This window comes from Dipodomys merriami, unplaced genomic scaffold, assembly GCF_024711535.1.
Source record: "Dipodomys merriami isolate MVZ:Mamm:240054 unplaced genomic scaffold, mDipMer1.0.p SCAF_242, whole genome shotgun sequence".
NCBI classification, from domain to species: Eukaryota; Metazoa; Chordata; class Mammalia; order Rodentia; family Heteromyidae; genus Dipodomys; species Dipodomys merriami.
The window spans coordinates 103,249-124,309 of record NW_027203849.1 but is presented as its reverse complement, the minus strand read 5'-3'; the positions used below and the strand labels follow the sequence as shown (position 1 = coordinate 124,309).

At 33.7% G+C, this 21,061-nt stretch overlaps 1 protein-coding gene across 1 annotated transcript in view; it reads left to right on the top strand.

Moving 5' to 3' along the window:
• The window catches only part of LOC138835934 (EH domain-binding protein 1-like), a gene marked incomplete at its 3' end in the record, with an annotated part of 252,863 nt that overhangs the window by 130,294 nt on the left and 101,508 nt on the right, over positions 1-21,061 (top strand). Inside the window, exons 6-7 of the mRNA XM_070034500.1 lie at positions 12,297-12,478; positions 15,644-15,783. Of these exons, the coding sequence (XP_069890601.1) occupies positions 12,297-12,478; positions 15,644-15,783 (322 nt within the window). The remainder of the gene's footprint in view (positions 1-12,296; positions 12,479-15,643; positions 15,784-21,061) is intronic.

Sequence of the window (21,061 nt, the reverse complement as noted above, 5' to 3'; positions counted from 1 at the left end):
CTGTATTTATAAACTGCTTTTTTGAATGACAACTCCTTAAAGATAATAAAAATATTAGAAAAAGAAAAATGTAAGATTTTATGATTAGTATACTAAGTATTTTTAAAAGCCTAAGAAAATAAAATTTTAACTATGGTTTTAGCTAGTTGGTTGTTTTCTTCCTTTTTTTTTTTTTTGGAGGGGGGGGCGTCCAGTCTTGAGGCCTGAACTCTGGGCCTGGGCACTGTCCCTCAGCTCAAGGCTAGTGCTTTACCACTTGAGCCACAGCGCCACTTCCGGCTTTTTGCTTTTTGCTTATGTGGTACTGAGGAATCAAACCCAGGGCCTAATGCATGCAAGGCAAGCACTCTACCACTGAGCCACCTTCCCAGCCCCCTTCCTTTTTTTTTTTTTTTTTGTGCCATTATTTGGGATTGAGCTCAGGACCTTGCACTCTGGCTCAGTTCCTTTGCTCTGAGCAGATACTCTACCATTTGAGTCACACCTCCACTTCCAGCTTTTTGCTGATTTATTGGAAATAGTAGTCTCTCTGATTTGTTTACTTTGGCTGGCTTCTAATCGTTATTCTCAAATTTTAGCCTGCTGGGTAGCCAGCAGGCTACACATACATATGTATTTTTCTATGGTGAATTTATTAATATAATCAGAAAAGGCATAGCATAAAAAAACAGAGCACCCTTATTGAACCATAGAAAACAAAATTTTGTATAAATGAAACTAGAGATCGTTTGACAAGAATATAAGTGGTATTCGCCTTAGAGATGGTAAGGCTTTTGAATTTAAGAAGAAATGCAAGTGGAGATAGAAAAAGGGTCCAGAGTTTGAAGAGATTTAGGAGAGCCAATTTGGTTTGGTGAGTCCTAGAATAACAGGCTTAATGATTGTTGGTTGGCACAATTCAATGAGATGAAAACTAAGGGGAGAAACCACTTAAGAGATAGAGATAATATCAGCTTGGCTATTTTTCATTTATGACACTGAAAATGAAGAAGGGACTTTTGAATGCCTATATGGTGAAGTGTGTCTATGAAGATTTAGAAGTAATTACTCGCATCCTGGCTTTAAGAGTCATATATTCTTATATATCAGGTCTTTTTCAAGCCAATAGACCACTATGTTTCTTTTTTTTTTTGAGGGGGGGGTCCGGTTGTGGGGCCTGAACTCTGGGCCTGGGCGCTGTCCCTCAGCTCTTCAGCTCAAGGCTAGCGCTCTACCACTTGAGCCACAGCGCCATTTCCGCCTTTTTTCTTTTTGCTTATGTGGTGCTGAGGAATCAAACCTAGGGCCTCAGGCATGCAAGGCAAGTGCTCTACCACTGAGCCACCTTCCCAGCCCCTGACCACTATGTTTCTATTAGTACATCTAGTAGAAACTAATTTTTAAAATCTGCTAATTTGGTTGAACATTTAATATTTTTTAAAAAAACAAAATGGAGGGGTTGATATAAACTGTCTTTTAGTAATTTTTGTAGTGAACAAAATTTGTACACTTTCAATGGACAAAAAGTATAAAGTCACTTTTTTTTTCTCCTTTCCAATTTGGACATCTTCTAACAGGTTTTAGATCTTTGACTTAATACTTTAACTTGTATTTTTGTACTATCTACAATTTCCTTCTAAGAAAGTTGAGGTTTTTGATTTGGAATTTTTTGAAGAGGAAAGTTCAGTTTTATTCTAGAACCAGTATATATTAATAAATATCTGAACAAAATTTAAAATTTTTATTCTTTATGCACTTCATTTGATTCTTTCTTACATTTGTATTACCAAATTCTCTTCCATCCAACCATCTAAGTTGGTTATTTTAGCTGATATGGTTTCTAATTAAGTCTTTGTGGTTGAGAGAGTTCCCTATGGTCTGTCTACTTTAGCATTTAATTGCTCCATGAATTTCAAATTAAATTCTGTACTATTCCATTTTGGTCTGTTGATGAAGCAAAGATCTTACCAACATGGCCTGAGAAATATTTCACTTGTGACAGTTCAAAGGACCAGCATCACAATATTGAAAAAAGTTGGAAATATTTGACTTCCAGAATGACTTTTTATCACTTTAGAATAAAGTTTAAAGTGTTATCACAGAACTAAGTTGGAAAAAAAAATACAAGACACATGGTGGAATAGATAAAGCAAAATTATTGGCCTTGATATTGTATTACCAAATTATTTTTGTTTCAGAAAGGCTGAAGTCTTGAGATTTTCTGGGTAGAATTTGTATGAAAAGTACTGGGAAACACCTCTTTTAGGTACAGTATAAGCTGTTCTTGCATTGGGGTGTCAAATTGGATTAAGAAACTTGTAAGCCAGGTGTGGGTGGCTCATGCCTGTAACCATAGCTACTCAGGAAGCTGAGATCTGAGGATCTAAGTTCAAAGTCAGCTCACACAGGAAAGTCTGTGACACTTACTTCCAGTTAACACCCAGGAAACAGAAGTGGACTGTGGCTCAAAGTAGTAGAGTGCTAGCAGTGAGTGAAAAAGCTCAGGAACAGCTCCAAGGCCCTGAGTTCAAGCCCCATGACTGACATTAAAAAAAAAAAAAAAGGAAACTTTAAAGTGACTTCAAACTCTACATAATCTCATTTGACAAGTTTGTTTCCTGAGTCAGCAGAGAATATTAGCATTTACATATAGAATTGAGTATTAACTTTTTACATTGTGAAATGATTTATATAATCATGATATTTGTTATAATCTTAAGATCCTAAGATCTAGTAACTGAAACTTTGAAGGCCGGCATTAATTTTGTAGCAGACTTAGAATGCTGATTAGTATTTTAATCACCTATTTATCTTCTGGTGCTCTGAGTCAGTGAAACACCAGAAAATTTCTGATGAACAAGAACAAGGACTTGAATAGAATGAAGCATTCAATTCAGATTCTAAAAGGGTGTGTGCTACAAACCTTGATTTATTATCAGGTACTTAACTGTGTTTATGGTGGTGTCAAAACAGAGCATCTAACCACATAAAACAATGATGTAGCTTTGTGGCTTTGTTGATGACAATACACTTCTAGAGAATTCCAGTAGAATCAATCCCAATCTTCTTGTTTTCCTCTTCTCTTGCCTACTTCTTCCTTCTCCTTTTTCTTTCTTCTTTTTCTGAGACAGGGCTTCAGGAGTTCAAGCCTGTAGCCCAAGCTTGTCTTGAACCTCTTCTATGTACCCACCCTAGACTAGCCTTGAACTTAGAGAACTCACAATCCTTCCACCTCAGCCTCCTAAGTACTAAGATAAAGGTGTGAACTTTTAACTTCACTCCTGGCTTCAGACAAACTTGATAAGGCTTCAGAACTACTAAATTGAAGAGCTTAGGTCAATGTGAGTTGTGTGAACTTTGTCAGGAAAGTTGTTTAAAGATAGGATGACATAGTAACCTTATTGGAGAACAGGTTAAAAATATAGGTAATATAGCTGGACGTCATGGCTCACACCTGTAATCCTAGCTACTTAGGAGGCTGAGATCTGAGGATCCCATTCAAAGCCAGCCTGGGCAGGAAAGTCCTGGAAACTGTTATCTCCAATAAACCACTCAGAAAACCGGAAGTAGCGCTGTGGCTCAAGTGGTAGAGCGCTGGTCTTGAGCTGAAGAGCTGAAGGACAGCGCCCAGGCCCAGAGTTCAAGCCCTACAACCAACCAAAAAAAAAAAAAAATAAAAAAAATAAAAAAAAAAAATATATATATATATATATAGGTAATATATGAAAAAGGTTATGTTTTAAAATATACTCTTAAAATGACAGTGATAGAATCTAAAACAAAGTATTAATAGTAATAATAACTGAAAGCAAATACTTTGGATGATATGCATTTGTCATAGCTTTCCTACTGAGTATTTCTACTAAACCTATGATTTTACTGTTTTTACCTCTGCATGGAAATACAGGTAAGTCTAGCATTCTCCCCAGGTGGAAGCCCCAATAAGATACCCTCATTTTGTAAAGTTGAGCCTCCAGAGTTGTATCAGCAGAAAAAGGTTTACATTTCAATACTTGAATACTAGTCTTTTTAGTATACTCTTAGAAAATGAGAAGTGTGCATGAAGCATAGTTACTCAAGAAAAGCACTTGTGCTATTATTTGAGCTGTAAATTTAAGTAGTCAGTCCTCCCCCACCCCCCATCTTGGAATGTGTTATAATAAAAAAAAGATTGATAGACAACTAGATATTTAGCATTGGTAGACTTTAAAAAATACTAAACAGGGCTGGGAAGGTGGCTCAGTGGTAGAGCGCTTGCCTTGCATGCATGAGGTCCTGGGTTCGATTCTTCAGCACCACATAAGCAAAAAGCAAAAATCCAGAAGTGGCACTGTGGCTCAAGTGGTAGAGCACTAGCCTTGAGCTGAAGAGCTGAAGGACAGTGCCCAGGCCCAGAGTTCAGGCCCCATGACTGGACCCAAAAAAGAATAAACTAAAAAATACTAAACAAAGTAAATTATTATTTTAAAAAGTAAGCAACTGAATTTATGGATTGTGTCTGACAAATTTTAGGTGTTTGATGGAAAATTATAATTCTGGAAAACTTAAACCCATCTTCTTTTAGCTTGACAGTTTTACAGTGTTTATTCTGATAGACTAGAAAGTGATGTTAAAATGAATATAATAACTTTGTCAATATCTGTATAATTCAGAGAATCAGTATTCTCCAAATGACCAAAGTATAAAATTATAAAATTATGCATGTTTAAAAGATTTATTCAATATGCATGATAGAACAGTGGATTTTACTTTAACAGAGCTTAAAAACTGATTGGCAAGATTTCTGATTATGTATTATCATTAACCTTTTAAGAAACTACTATTTGAAGAGTTTTGGCATAGTATCAAATATGAAGAGCAAAGATTATCTGAAAGTTATTTAAATATTCCTGTCTTTTTCAGCTCTTTATCTGTTAGATATCTGTGGTTTTGTTCATATGCTTTTTTTTTTTCTTTTGTCAGTCATGGGGTTTGAACTTTGAGCCTGGGCACTGAGTTCTGAGTTCTTCAGCTCAAGGCTAGCACTCTACCATTTGGAGCCGCAGTGCCACTTCAGGTTTTCTGGTAGTTAATTGGAGATAAGAGTCTCACAGTCTTTCCTTGCCTGGGCTGGCTTTGAACTGCGATCCTCAGATCTCAACTTCCTGAGGAGCCATAGGTGCTGGCTTCACATGCTTTTCTTTTTTGACTGAAAATGAAAGTCAAGTTTAATAGACAATTAAGAGAGCACTGAAACCACTAACTGATATACTAAAAGTGACTTAAAGCATCAAAAAGTTAGAGTAAATAATAAATAAATGTTAAAACTTAATATTTCAATATTTAAGTGGAAAATTGTCAATTTTGCAAGAAAGTAATATAAAACAATGTTACTAATATGATAATTAATATGTAACTATATTAATATTATTGATATATCATTAATTTCTTTAAAAAGAATTATATTTTGATACATTCTGGGGCACATTCACAATGTTGTATAACCATCAATATTGTCTAATTCCAAAACTTATTGCTCATTCGATATGGTGAGCTCATATTTTGTTTAGGTTGTCAACCTTTTAAGTAAGATAAATCTGAATAGAAATAAAGACAATTCTGTACATTATTAAAATCCATTAAAATATCTGCATTCATGTTCATAAAAGTCTATGTAATAAATGTATAGGCCCTCTTTTTTGGGTGCAATTGTACTTAGTAGTCCAAAGATTCAATGCTAATAGGTGGCAGAGCCATGTTCTGAGTATAGATACAATGCTACATCTGTTTAATAACAAGTAATGAAAAGAAGGTAGGTTGAAATAATGACCTTGCATTAGTTACATCCATCTTTTTTACTCTCTAGCTACATGCCTTAGAAAAATAAACATGTTTATATGCTTTAATCAAAAGAAAAAATCTATCACACAGTAGAGCTGTCTGAGAAATAAGACATTGAAGAGAGATACAAAAACATTGACGAAATTTGCAAAAATGTGAAACAGACATTCTTCTCTTTAAGTTATTTCATAGGGAAAGTTGTTTTGTGCAGAAAGGTTACACTCTTGGCTTTCCAAGATTATACACCTGTTTCTCCTTGAAAAAATTCCATACAAGCATTAGACATATGTGTTAGCCCATTTTGTGTTGCTATAACAAAATGCCTGAAGTTGCATCATGTGTAAAGAACAGAACATTATGCTAAGTGAAACACAAAAGGATAAATCATATGAGTCACTTATATGAGGAGCAGGCAAATTTATAGACTGAAAATAGAGTAAATGGTACCAGGTCTTGAGGGAGAAGAGGAGAATTAGAAATTATTGTTTAATGAACACAATGAGCTCCTGTGTGGAATGAACAATAGATTTTGGAATTAGACAATGTTGATGGTTATACAACATTGTGAATGTGCCCCAGAATGTGTCAAAATGTGATTCCTTGTAAAGAAATTAATGGTATAATATAAATAATATTAATATAGCTACATATTAATACAATCATACTTATTAGTAACAAATTATTGTAAATATTCTAACAATATTATTCTAATACTATCAGAATAATATGCTAGTGTATGTGTGGGTCACATTTTGTTTATTTATTCAGCATTAATATATTATTTTTAATCCATTTTTATTTGAAGATAGTGGCTATTATTCAATAGTAAAAGAAACAACCTATGATGTTTCTGGAAAAGACTGGAGACAGTCTGAAATATAAGCACATTACCAAAATGCACATGAGTACAGAACAATAAGTATAAATTTCAAGTAAAAGTTAAAAATTAATATGAGAACATTATTAGGAATAGAGAGTTGAAGTCAGTCTTAAAGGGACTTAAGGGTCAATTAATGTTGTTTGTATTCTGTAGAGGCACACCTTTTTTTTTTGATAATGGCAAAGCAGAGGAGTCTTAAAAATAGATACTAGAATTGCTTTTTGGTGTTGATAAATTGTAAACAGAAAAGTTACTTTTCTCTTTAAATTGATTATCATGGAAGGTTGAAATGTTCCCAGAGACTATTAGTGCACTTATATTGAAACTGACATTAGAATTAATTTACAAGAACTTAGGCCTAATTTTTTTTACTGAATATGTGTCATCCCCTGATCATCTTTCTAGATTTTATTGAAGGAATGTTATAACAATATGATTTTGGAAAACAGACACAACTGAATTTGAAACAATGTGCAGTGTCTGTACTTTATCTACCCCAAAGCACAATACTTAACTATCTTTTATGTCTCTATATGCTACATTGTAATCACATAGACTTTCAAGTCTTTTGTGTAAGTAACATTATGTGTGAAACACCTCTTAGACTTTAACAAAATTGTTAAAGTTAAAAATTAGACTGTTAACAAAATTGTATGTATACATAAACCACCTTTCTGCAATTATACAACAGAAACACTTTTGAGTTTAATTCTGGATTCTTTCAGTGATATGACCAGCAATATCAGCAATACTGGTACCTAGAGGATATCTTAGTTTTGAAAGTCTCTGTAAATCTTCTTAAATTCTCTTGTGTACACTATCTCATTTTTAACTTTCTGCAATTACCTCCTTTTTTTCCATGACACAATTATTTAAAAAGAGGAGTTGAAAAGATCATTAAGTTTCTTCCTATGTACAGAAGCAGAGCTAGGAATGTGGCTTAGTGGTCGAGGGCTTGCCTAGCATGCATGAAGCCCTGGGTTCAATTCCTCAGTCAGAAAAAGCTAGAAGTAGCACTTTGGCTCAAGTGGTAGAGGCTAGTCTTGAGCAAAAGAAGCTCAGGGATAGTGACCAGGCCCTGAGTTCAGGCTCCTAGACTGGGAAGGAAGAAAGGAAGGAAGGGAGGGAGGGAAGGAGGGAGGAAGGAAAGGAAGGGAGGGAGAGCTTCTAAAATAGAAACCTGTCAGTTAATCCTAATATTTTCAGAAAATCAAAAAAATGAAACTATAACATTTAGTATTGCCTCAAAAAATAGCTGTTTAGCTTTTTTAATTTATATTTCTGAAAAACTCTCCATGAAACATTCTCAACAAAATCTTTGCCTTCAAAGAATATGATAAAAGTAAAAAGAAATGTAAGAGGAAAGCATATCTTTTGTAATGATTTCTAAAAAGTGTTTTGTACTTTGACATATAAAAGGATCATCAATTTGTCATAATTTATACATCAAAATTATGGTCATTGACAGAGAAAATGTATTTTTACCTGTTTTTATTGCTACCTCATAAATCACAGTGAAGATATTTTGGAGGTAGATAATTCATTATATAGGCACAGAAGGAAATGAGGTCTCATTCATGAATTTTTAACAATAGAGCTACATTACTTAAACATCTTGCATTCAACTGTGTAGTTATCAGTTTTCTTCATTTCAAGACATATGATCCTGGTTGGGTTATTTGTAACATTAATGCAATAAGATAGATAAGATAAAATTAATAGAGACAGCTGGACACTGATGGCTCATTGTTGTAATTCTAGCTATTCAAGAGAGTGAAATCTTTGGGTCAAGGTTCAAAGCCAGCATAAGCAGAAAAGTCCAGAAGATTATTATCTTCAATCAACTAGCAAAAGCCAGAAGTAGTAGTGGTATGGCTTAAGTGGTAGAAAACTAGCTTTGAATGGGAGAAAAAAAGCCAACTGAGAGTTCGAGTTCCTGAGTTCAACCTCCAGTATTGTCAAACTTATATAAAACAAACAACCCTATTTTATTTATTGAATGCCTGTTATAGGCTAAATGCTATATATTTTCATGTATTATCGCAAGCATTTCTCTGATATACTCTGAGACGGGAATTATTTAGTCATAAGATGTACATGTTTTCAATTTTATAAGGTATTATCTGTTTCCTAAAGTGTCTATGAACTGAAACTCTAGCAGAGTTTGCATTGTTTTTCATTCTTATCAGTACTTGCTATCATCCAACTTTTGTTGTTGTTGTTGTTGGTTGTGGGGCTTGAACTCTGGGCTTGGACGCTGTCCCTCAGCTCTTCAGCTCAAGGCAAGCGCTCTACTGCTTGAGCCACTGCGCCACTTCCAGTTTTTCAGTGATTTATTGGAGATGAGAGTCTCACAGCCTTTCCTGCCTGGGCTAACTTTGAATCATGATCCAGTTCTCAGCTTCCTGAGTATCTAGGATTACAAGCGTGAGCCACTGGCACCCAGTTATCATCCAACTTTTAAAAATGTTTGCCAATCTTAAGAGTATGAAGCCAAGGCTTAGATTCATAAAGAAATCTGCTAGAGTAAATAAGTGCTAGTGCTGTGTTGTAACACAGGTATGGTTTATATTAATTATAATAGGCTGGATTCAAAGAAATAACAGTGAGGAGTAGTTATAAAAAATGAAAATTGGATTTTTGTTATATTTTGATAATTTTATTTTATTATTTTATTTTATTTTTTGGGGTCCGGTCATGGGGCCTGAACTCTGGGCCTGGGCGCTGTCCCTCAGCTCTTCAGCTCAAGGCTAGTACTCTACCATTTGAGCCACAGCGCCACTTCCAGCTTTTTTCTTTTTGCTTATGTGGTGCTGAGGAATCGAACCCAGGGCCTCAGGCATGCAAGGCAAGTGCTCTACCACTGAGCCACCTTCCCAGCCCCCCGATAATTTTATTTAAGGACATTCTTAGAGGAGTTTTGAAAATGTAATTTTAGATTACCTGGATCAAATTTGCCTGGTAATTACTGTGTATGCCGAGCTTACTAGAAAATCAAGTGTTTTCCTGATCCCATCATTATTTCTTCTATTTTAGGATCGGGTGGGATCCAGGTGTGTTCATATTTTTAACAAACTAGTTTTGATTTCTTTTCTTTCTTTTTTTCTTTTTTTGGTTGGTTTGGGGGCTTGATGATTCAGGGCCTGGTTCTTGTCTCTGAACATTTTTGTTCAAGGCCAGCTCTCTACCACTTTTTGAGGCACAGCTCTGTGAGATTTTCCAGGCTGGCTTCAAACTGCAATCCTCAGATCTCAGCCACTTGAATAGCTAGGATTATAGGCATGAGCCACTGGCAACTAGCTAAGAGATTCTTAAACATAAGAGTGTTTATTAAAGATCAGAACTACAAGACAGGTTCTGGTGGCTCATGCCTGTAATCCTAGCTACTCAGGAGTCTGAGGTCTGAGGAATGTCCATGAGACTCTTAGCTCCAACTAACCATCAAAAAGTCAGAGGTGGACCTGTGGCTCAAATGTTAACATAGAGGCATTAGCTGTAAGCACAAAAGCTCAGGGACAGCTCCCAGGCAGAGTTCAAGCCCCAGAGCTATCACAAAAAAGCAAAACAAAATCAACAGCACACTTAGGAGAAGAACAGAATAACACAATGTCTATATGCATATGATCATACAAAGTAATGTTTGTTGAAATGAAGTCCAGGAAATGATAGCTAGATATTTTCTATTTTGCTGGTTTTGTTGTTTTTTTTTCTTTTTTGTTTTGTTTGTATGTCTTTTGGAGTGTAAGGGGAGGCACAGAAATGGAGGGACAAAGGGTACATACATCAACAGTACTATGTTGAAAATGAACTATACAACTTGTGGATAGGATAGAAGAGAAAAACTGGAAGAGAGACTGAGGAAAGGGATGACATTTATCCAAAAGGAAATGTACTCTTTGCTTGACTTATGTAACTAAGCCCTCTGTTTGTTTTTAGCATTTTCAAATAAAGATAATAAATAAAAACAACAACTAATGTGTTTAGGAATTAATAGATTTATTATCTATTGTTTCAGAGACATTAATTTACCAAATATCTGAAAACACTATTTTTGTCACAAACCTCAATTCAGCAGAAAAACATTTCTGCATAATTTTTGTTCCAAAACATGAAATTGAGTGACTGTTAATTATCAAAATCTAGCTGCAAACAATGTCCTTAAACTGAACTTTCACAATTATGCTTATTTCCTATGGTTCGATTATTTTTTTATAAAATTAAATAATTGCGTTAAAGAATCAGTGTCATACTTTGAGAAAAAGATTTGTTCTTCAAATACTGAAAATAAAATGTGACAATTTGTCATGCTTGCAAAACAGAGGCTTTAAATCCTATATTATATGTAGAAGTTGTTAGCTATTCTAAGGGTACAATAAGAGATTATTGTTCATATCAGTGTAATAAATTGATACTCCCTCATCATACATTTTCATTTTGCACATTGTCAGAACCTTGGACCTTAATCTTATTCTTTGATTGACAGCAGCGACCAGGGAAAGAACACTTGTATTGTTTGGGATAGTCACATCTGTTCAACTTGATTCAGTTCAGGGTATTTGCATATTCTTAAGTATTTCTTCTGAGAGGGCTTAAATCCTTCTCAAGTGCTTGATGCATTTTTGAAATTCATTCATAAGGTATCTACATGCACTAATAGTTCTTTATAATATTGCTGTAAATAATCTGACAGATAAGACCACATTTTAAAACAAAGTATTCTTCAGAGATGGTACATTACATTTTTACTTATTCTGCAGGACAGAAATGTTAAATTTTTGAAGAAGTCTTTTAATATTTTACTTGAATTAGTGTATCCTTATTTTAGGCAAATTTATCACTGACAGGACCAACTAATGTTTACCAAATAATAATTCCAATGTTATTGGTAGCCTTACCTGTTTTGGTTGAAGAACAGTAATTTCTTAGAAAATATTGCCTCTCCTTATTTTATAAGTAAGGCACAAATTTCCTGACTTGTGCAAGGTCATACTGCTTACAAATTGAGCCTTAAATGTTGCTTTTACCAACTATATCAGTCAACTTTAAATAATAATAGTGTATGACCTCAGATCTACATAATTACAGTTTATCCTACATCTAAGAATTTCCCCTCACTATTAGAATACAAAGATTATGTCTTGTCATTGTACTGCTCCAGCATTTACAGGGAATCTTGTACATAATTAATGTCTAGTCTTTATTTTGCTGTCTTGTTCTGATAGACTGTTATTGTAAAAAAAAATTATAAAACAGTGGCTTTATAAGTGGAATGTTTAATCACCTTGGTAGCAAACAGATTTCATTTTGTGTTCTATTCCTAAGGAATTAGCAATGGCTGTGTTGAGAAGAACTTTTAGATCATCATTAGTTTGCAGTCTTGCTAGGTACATGAGATTAGAGAAACTGTTACTTGCAAAATATATGTGATCTTAGGGAAGAGAAAATTATGGACTGTGATGTCAGCAATGGCCTTGGGTAGAAGATGTTTATGCCATAAGTTCAAACACTATCTCAATAGAAAAGAATTCATAATTCAATTATTATATGATTTTATGAGTAGCTATTAAAAGAACTAAACTACCAAAGTGGGTTTTTAAATTTTTATTTTTATTTCCAGGAGTCCCCTTCTGGTCGAAGGAAAGCTCTTGCTACTAGCAGCATCAATATGAAACAATATGCAAGCCCTATGCCAACTCAGACTGATGTCAAGTTAAAATTTAAGCCATTGTCTAAAAAAGTTGTTTCTGCCACTCTCCAGTTTTCATTATCTTGTATTTTCCTTCGGGAAGGAAAAGCCACGTAAGCTTTTTAATTTTTTTTTTCTCCATTGACATTGTATTTCAAAAACATCTTAGATTATAGCTTTTGACTGAGTAAAGTTGAATATACTATAGCATACCAATCATTCTTATCATTCTTGGTTTTAGAGGCTGAATATAATGAATTACTTTTTATTTATAAGTCTGTTGATTACAGAGAATGAACAATAATACAAAAATAATTACAGCTAGCTCAGTAGTGCTTTGGGAATTATAGGGTATCAGAAATATTTGCTTTATAGTTTAATGTCTTCATTGTAGCAGCTTGTACTCTGAAGTGCTACAGTTAAATTTTTAAAGATGTTTGATGCAACTGAGAGATGAGATGAACCTGAAATAACAAGTTTTAAGAAGCATGAAAGATCTAAGGGAACTTTTGCCAATTCATATTTCTTGTTCCAGCCTTCCAAAAATTTCTTAGGAAGGCATAGTTAATGAACATCTATTGTAATAATTTTCCTTTTCAAAATCATTTTACCTGGACTCAGTGATGTGTGCCTGTAGACCCAGCTTTCAGAAGAGCGAGACAATAGAACCAGTTGAGGTCCAGGAATCCAAAAATATTTCTCCCAAACCACATATTATCTTAGATGTGGAATAATCATTGCACTAAGGATTCTCTCCTAAAAGAGTAAAATTCTGAGTTTGGTAGGTTAATGCATTTCTGTAATCCAATATTCTAAAAGCCGAGGCAGAAGGATTGTAATTTTGAAGCTAATTTGGGTTACATATGGGACTCTATTATAAATAAATAAATAATCCTTTCTTAGAAAGTAAAGTTCTAACTAGATTAATGAGATGAATATGCATAGAGCAGGGACTAAAAAAGTAATATTCCCTATGGTCATTGTATCTAATTTTTGGGGATAAGTGAATACAACATGTATAATCTAAGAGTTAGTAGGTACTGGAAGTGGAAGATGAAGAAATACAGGATAAATAGAAATTCTATAGCTAGAATTTCCTATTAAAGGTTAAGGGGAAAGGCAGTTCTGAACATTTAAGTCTGTCTGAATTACATTTCTGAGCCTATTTGACCCATTGGAATGTGGTTACTATAATTGGCTATGTCTACTTGACTGATAAGGCTGGATTCTGTCACTCAAAATGAGATGTTTGACACTCATCTATGTGACAGCAAATGACTTGGTAGTTGAAACTATACACCTCCTCTCTGGGAAATTGTATTTTAAGTGAGTGTGGTTAGTGAGACAGTTCAAAATGGAAACATTTTAAAAATAAAGCTCATACCCTGAAGTTTAAGCAAAAATGAAAGAAAGGGAAACACAGAAAGAAGAGAAAAAACAAATTCAGAGAAGATCCTTTGAGGGTGGACTTCCTTCGACTGGGCAGAAACCGTAAGTGAATCAGCAGCATTTGCAGTAATCTGTATGAGAGGAAATTCAGCTAAACCAAATGTCTCAATTTCATCTGAGTAAGAATTCTTTCAACATTCTAAACTCCCTCTCCACCTCCTCTTCCTTGCTTCCTCACCATTTACTCTACCAAAAATGTTCAGGGTTAAAATATGAGGGAATTAAAATTGTAAAATTAGTAAGCAAGTTAATATTTTAAGAAGGGTATATTTTAAACTTACATTCATATTATTTATTATTGATGAGAGATCTATAAGAATATCATATGATCTATTACAACTTTTTTGTTCTTAAAGACTCAGTCATAAAATTTATTTAAAAGAGGGAAAAAGGTTAACTCTAAGCTTATTTGAAATAAAATGTGAACAGTTTAAAAAAACTTGTTTATTTGCAAAGTGATACTATGTTTAGATAAGTAAATGTTAATAAACATTACTTTATATTAAAAGAAATATTTTCATTTTGCTATCTGAATATGGAGGAAATATATCAAGTTGAAAATTAATTTGTTCATAACATGTTAAAAAGATGTTAGTCACTGTTAGTTTTCTTGAAATTTAAGATAATAACATCAAAAAATTGAATGACTTTAATGTAAACCTAAAAAATTTGTATTTAAAATACTTTCTGATAAAAAATACTTTCTGGTTAAGAATTATATTTTATCAAATACATGATGTGTCACTCTTAATAAGCCATGGATAGTTTTTCATTTTATAAATTTTATTTATTTATTTTTGCCAGTCCTGGGGTTTGAACTCAGGGTCTGGGCTCTGTCTCTGAGCCCCTTTGTGCTCAAGGCTAGCACTCTACCACTTGAACTACAGCTCCACTTCTGGTGGTTAATCAGAGATAAGAGTCTCACGGACTTTCTTGTCTAGGTGGACTTTGAACTGCAGTCCTTAGATATCAGCCTCCTGAGTAGCTAGGATTACAGGTGTAAGCTACTTGTACCCAGGTCTATTTTTTTTTCATTTATAATTTGAAAAAGGCTGGATTTCTTTTATAAGGTGCTTTTTTGTTCCAGTAGTTTTTAAACTTTTGGGACACACCCTTTGAAAAAATTGCCCATTTAAGTAAGATTTACATACTTACTGAGGTTTTCTGCTTTCCTTCCTTCTGACTCTCAAATCCAAAAGGATTTATGGACTTTGAAAAATCTTCAACCAATTCCTTTGAAATACTTTAAAATCTAGCTCTCTGATTTACACTTCCTTACTGTTTTCTAAAACAAGTTTATGTTTGCAGATTTCATATTCCATACTTGAGTTCTAGGAAGAAAATTTTTTAATTAAGTAGTTTTTAGTGATGTTTGTCTTTTACTAATAAAACCTGTCATTGTGCTTACGTTTTTCTTATATAGCAACTTAAAAAGACAGATTTGCTTATCCTACAGAAAGAAAGGATATATTAATATTAGAGATTTAGTATCTCTTACCTAAATGCTTAGGACCAGAAGATTTCAGATTTTTTCAAATGTTGTAATATTTTAGGATGAGACCTAAATTTAAACACAAAATCTATTTATTCCTTATGCACATAACCTAAACATAATTTCATATAACACTTTTAATTCATTTGGTGTTTGACTGAGAGCCATCACAGGAGGACAAGTATGGAATTTTTCCATGTGTGGCATTCTGTCAGATTCAAAAATGTTTCTATTACAGATTTTCAGATTGGGAATGTTAAACTGGTATTTCATAAGAAACAATTTTTCAAGCAATGTCATCTAATGAATTGCGTGTTTTTTTGAATAATTGATATAGGGATGAAGATATGCAAAGTTTGGCTAGTTTGATGAGTATGAAGCAGGCTGACATTGGCAATTTAGATGACTTTGAAGAAGACAATGAAGATGATGATGAAAACCGTGTGAACCAAGAGGAAAAAGCAGCAAAAATTACAGGTTTGGATTTTTTGTGTGTGGGGTGTTTGGGGATTTTATTTGCATTTAAAGTTTACTTTTTTCCTGTGGAGTTGAAAATTTCATTTGTATTATTTTCGAAGAAAAGACAATTCCACTCAGCTTTCTTTTAATTTTTTTGCATCTTTCTAATACAATATATCATTTAGCTGTCTGAAAGTTTTGCGTGCTAATTATTACTTAGTAGATTTTAGCATTTTAGTCAAAAGACAGAAGCAGGAGATAATCTTGAATTATAACATAAAGCAACCTAAATATGCTTATATTTCTTTTGTTAGTGTGTGGATGAAATACAAACTTTCAGACTTCTTTTATGCTTTTACTTTGGGCATGTTCTTATTATTTTTCCCTTTCTATCTTCTTTTTTAATTTTTTTATTGTGATTATAGAGATGATATACAGAGGGGTTACATAACTTGGGTAAAGAGTACATTTCTTTTTGGACAATGTCACCCCTTCCCTCACTTTCTCTGTTTATCCCTCCCATCCTGATCCACAAATTGTATAGGTCAACTCTTCTGATCTTCTATATTTTCCACTTCGATTTTTGATGGAGTAATTCAGGAGATACAGTGTAATTCAGGAGTTCTATGTCTTATTTTTATTTTTGAATAGCATTCTATAAAAAACTTGAAAATGATAACATTAAAATTAAAATAGAATTTCACTATTCTTATATAGGATGAGAGATACAAAATGATTCTCTTCTTCTGTTTATTTAACTGCTTCTTTACTACTTCTTCCTGGCTACTAATATATTTATTTCAATAACACATTTTTCTAGAATAAGCATTAGCGTTTGCTTTGTATTTTGTAACAATGTCAGCAACAAGAAGCACAATACTCTGTGGTGTTTGTTTGTTTAATGCTGCATCTTTTCCATCTTTGAGCTATTTTTGTTATTGCTGAGCTTTTGACCATTTGTTAGCTGGAGTATATTTTTAGGATAAATAGTGTCCTTCTGATACCACCAATAACCTTTCACCTGGTCTTTTTTTTTTTTTTTAAGCAGCACTGGGTCTGAATTCAGGTTCTTCTCCTTGCTAAATAGGTGATATGTCACTTGAACCATGACCCTAGGTCTTACCATGCCTTAGGCCTCTTGGCCTACTATCACAAAATATCCTAGACTAGCTAACTTATAAACAACAGAAATTTATTGCTCACAGGTATGGAGACTAGAAAATCAAGATCAAGGAGTTGGCAGATTTGATGTTTCTGAAGGATAGCATTTTCTTTGTGTACTTACATAGCAAAAGGGGAAAGAAAAAGTACAAACTCATTCTCTAAAACTCTTATAAGAACAGTAAATCCCCATCCTAAGGGCAGATCCTTCATGGACTGATTACTTTCCAAAAGACCCTATCTTTTAACACCATTGTCTTTGAGGTTAATTTTCAACATGAATTTTTGGGGGATATCAACATTTAGATCATAGCATATCTGTCTTTTAAATTTAAATTTTATGTTTATGTAATTCTTAGAAGCATTTCATACTGCCTCTAATTGCTTGACTACTCCATCTTTTTTATTACTACTGTGCCATTTAGGAGCATGAGGGTTTATAATTCCAATTTTTAAAAATTTTTATCTTTTAATTAGATAATATGATTTGTTGTTTGTAGGTAGCTTTTGGCTGGACAGTGGTAGCTCACACCTGTAATCCTAGCTACTTAGAAAGCTGAGATCTGAGGATTGCAGTTTGAAGCCAGCCTGGACAGGAAGTTTTTAAGCTCTTATCTCCAATAAATTACCAAAAAAGGCTGAAAGTAGAACTGTGGCTCAAGTGGTAGAACACTAGCCTTGAGCAGAAGAAGCTCAGGTACAGTTCACAGGCCCAGAGTTCAAGTCCCAATACTGGCAAAGAAAAAAAAAAGAACTAAAACCACTATATGTCAAACAGCAGTATTGTAAATGGGAAGTAAAAATCAAACATGTTCATAGTTGTTTTGAGCAGTGTTGTGCTGTTTGATCATACAGTTATTTAAAATTTTTCAAATTCTTCATTGTAATTGATAACTAAAGTAGTTGTTTTGATCAGTGATGTGCTATTTGATCATAGCAATTATTTAAAAATTTTATAAATTCTGCATTGGAATTGAAACTAAAGTATTATTTTAAGCAGAATATTTACTGAAAGCATCAATGATAAACATTCAATAATAATTTGATTGTATGATTAAACCCTTATTACCTATTAATATACCTATTTTCTAACATTCCTGCAAGTGTAATTACTGTTCTTTATACTTCTAGCCCTAATATGAGAAATTATTTAATATAACGTGATTGTTTGAGGTTTCTTTGCAGTGATTACTATTTTATTTGTGCAAATCTGGACATGTAGGTGTGTATTGATACTGGGGCTTGGCTCTTTTGTTCAAGACTGGCATTTTACCATTTGAGGTACACTTCCATCTAATTCAACTACTTGTGTTACTATTTACTTGTTTTTATTTTATCTTTTATGAAATTCTGTCAATTGTTCTAATTATTTTTTCATCTAGCTTTTAGTAGATTGTCTGGAAAATACTACAAATTTATATATGTTAACTGAAAGACCATAGTGAATAATGTGGCTTCCTTCTTTCATTGTAGTCCATTTAAGTCACTCTGGTTTATTATCTTGTTCTTTTGACCTTTAAACCGAATGCCAGTAGCTCACACCTGTAATCCTAGCTAGTCAGGAAGCTGAGATCTGAGGTGCAAAGCCAGCCCAGGCAGAAAAGTCTGTGAGACTCTTATCTCCAATAAACCACCAGAAAACTGGAGCTGTGGCTCAAGTGGTAGAGCACTCGCCTTGACTGAAGAGCTCAGGGACAGCACCCAGGCCCAGAGTTCAAGCCCCATGACCAGCCAAAAACCATATACAACCTGTACAAAGATAAAATGGTTATGTTTTATAGGACACACATACATTTCAAAGCTTAATAACTTAATAATAGTTTTCCAACAGTAATGAATATAGAAAGTGTATGTTGAGGAAGCAGGGTAGAAAGCACAAGAGAAGACTTAGATACATATTCTAAGTCTCTAAATACATGATGATTGCACATTTTTTTTTGTTTTAATGTTATCTTTTCTCACCATTTTCTATTATACTTTCAGAGTGTAATAGCTTAAATGATTGGCTTAAATCTTTTGTTCCAGTTTTTTGCACATACAAATTCCATTTCAGAATTGCCAACTTTTAGGAATAGTTTGTAGGACCAGCACCACTTTTTAAATGTTTGAGTAAAGTACTTTCAGAATAATAATAAGATGTGTATAATGCTTAAATTAATATTCTAAAAGTAAACAAAATATGTGTTTCATAAACATGGTACAGTTGAAATAAATTGTGCTATTATGCCTTAATATGCAAAATAAATGTGTAATATATAATACCATTGTATTGATAAAAATGACATTTTCTTATATTTTTCTATCTAAGCTTGGAACCTTCTTGAGGAAATAGACTGCTAGGAATTATTTTGCTTATATCTTAGAATGACACCTAGAGGCCATTCATTTCTTATTAAAAGTTATTGTTAAATGAACTTTAATAGACAGTTTTTGATTGGCATTATTAGAATGTATTTCTAAATTTAACCTTTACTAGAAATTGAAAATGAATCTGAAGTATCTATACTGGGACTGATAAAAATGTCTGTTTTGTTGTGTGTGAGACAAACACATTTTAGGAGTAACTAGTTCTCATACAAAAATCTTTTATTGATGTAGCACAAATATCTACATTCTGGAGAAATTTATCACAACTGAATGAGCAGGGGGATTTTAATTGCAGTTGGAGATTCCTGAAACAGAGTAAGAGTAGTAGATCTTGGAGATGGAGAAAAACAAAGGCTTCTAGTGGAATGTTTATGCAGCCAATAGTTGAAATTATTTAGTTTCAAAATAATAATTGCTTCTATGCATATGACACCTTGTAAGGTTGCTTCAAACCAGGTTTGAATATTTGACAATATGTGTAGTCTTAGAATTTATTTTGTCTTTTTTGTTTGTTTTATTTTTGTTGTGTTTGGGATTGAACTCAGGACCGCTCACATGCTAGGCAAGTTATACACTACTAAGCCTCATCTATAGCTCCATTATATATTTCTGAATGAACATCAACAGGAAGAGAAAAAAAAGACTGCTATATAAAAGAAAAAGTACTATTTAATATACCCTATTTTTCAAACACTATTCAGGAAACTCAGAAAATATGAGAGACCCATGGTTTGTTACAAAGATTATTATGGGATCTACTTAGACCTAGTTGACCTAAATAGGGCAAACATGGCATTATATTCACTTAGAAGAATATTAGGTAAGAAATATCAGGGCTTTTTTTCTCCGTAGAAGATCTCAAGGCGTACTAGGTACTATTCTTTGTCTTCTACCATCAAATGACAACTTGGATATGTAGGAGACAAGGTCCATGTTAGGAGAAGTGATTGCCTTGGCTAAAAATTCCCATGTAACACAAGAACTAATATTTTAGCTTTGTAGGTACAGCTTCCAAGTCCACGGAAAAGGTATGTCCAGTTGAGTTTCCATAGAAGCTTCAAGCATGTATACATGCCATTTGGTCTCCCCATGCTGAGACAATGTATCAGCCAGGATTCATTTTTATCATAAGCAAAATTGCCTGGAGTTTGTTAATCCTTTTCCTATGGTTAATTTGGGAGAAAGAAGAGAGACTGACATATTGGCTACCTTCAGGGAACAAACTCTAACAGCACAGATGGTAGTAGAGGAGATACCAGTTACAGATTTGAAGAGCTAGAATTGATGATGGTATGACTCAGCCTTCTGAGATTAGATGTCCTACTTTCTAGGGTTATGAGTAAGAAAAGTAGGTCTTATCCCTTTGTTTAGAAGGTACCTTAGAAGTGACATGAAACTTTGGGTAGAGAACCTATTAATTTGCCTCTGGCTTTCACTTGGGCATTTACCCTTCAGAACCTAGAACATCCATAACAAAATGGTAGGTTTGCTGTGGCCTCAGTAATATGAAAAAAAAATTAAATGGCCACTGTTTAAAGGCTAAGAATTTCTAGAGAATCACCTCCATTATTTGATCATTAAAATTGGAAAGAAGCCAAGAGTGAGGCATTTCTGACCTTTTCTTTCCCTGTCCTGGGGCTTTAACTCTGGGCCTGGGCGCTGTTCCTAGGCCTCTCTATGCTCAATGCTAGTGCTCTACCACTTGAGCCACAGCACCAGTTCCAGCTTTTCCTGATTAGTTTATTGGAGATGAGTCTCATGGCCTTTC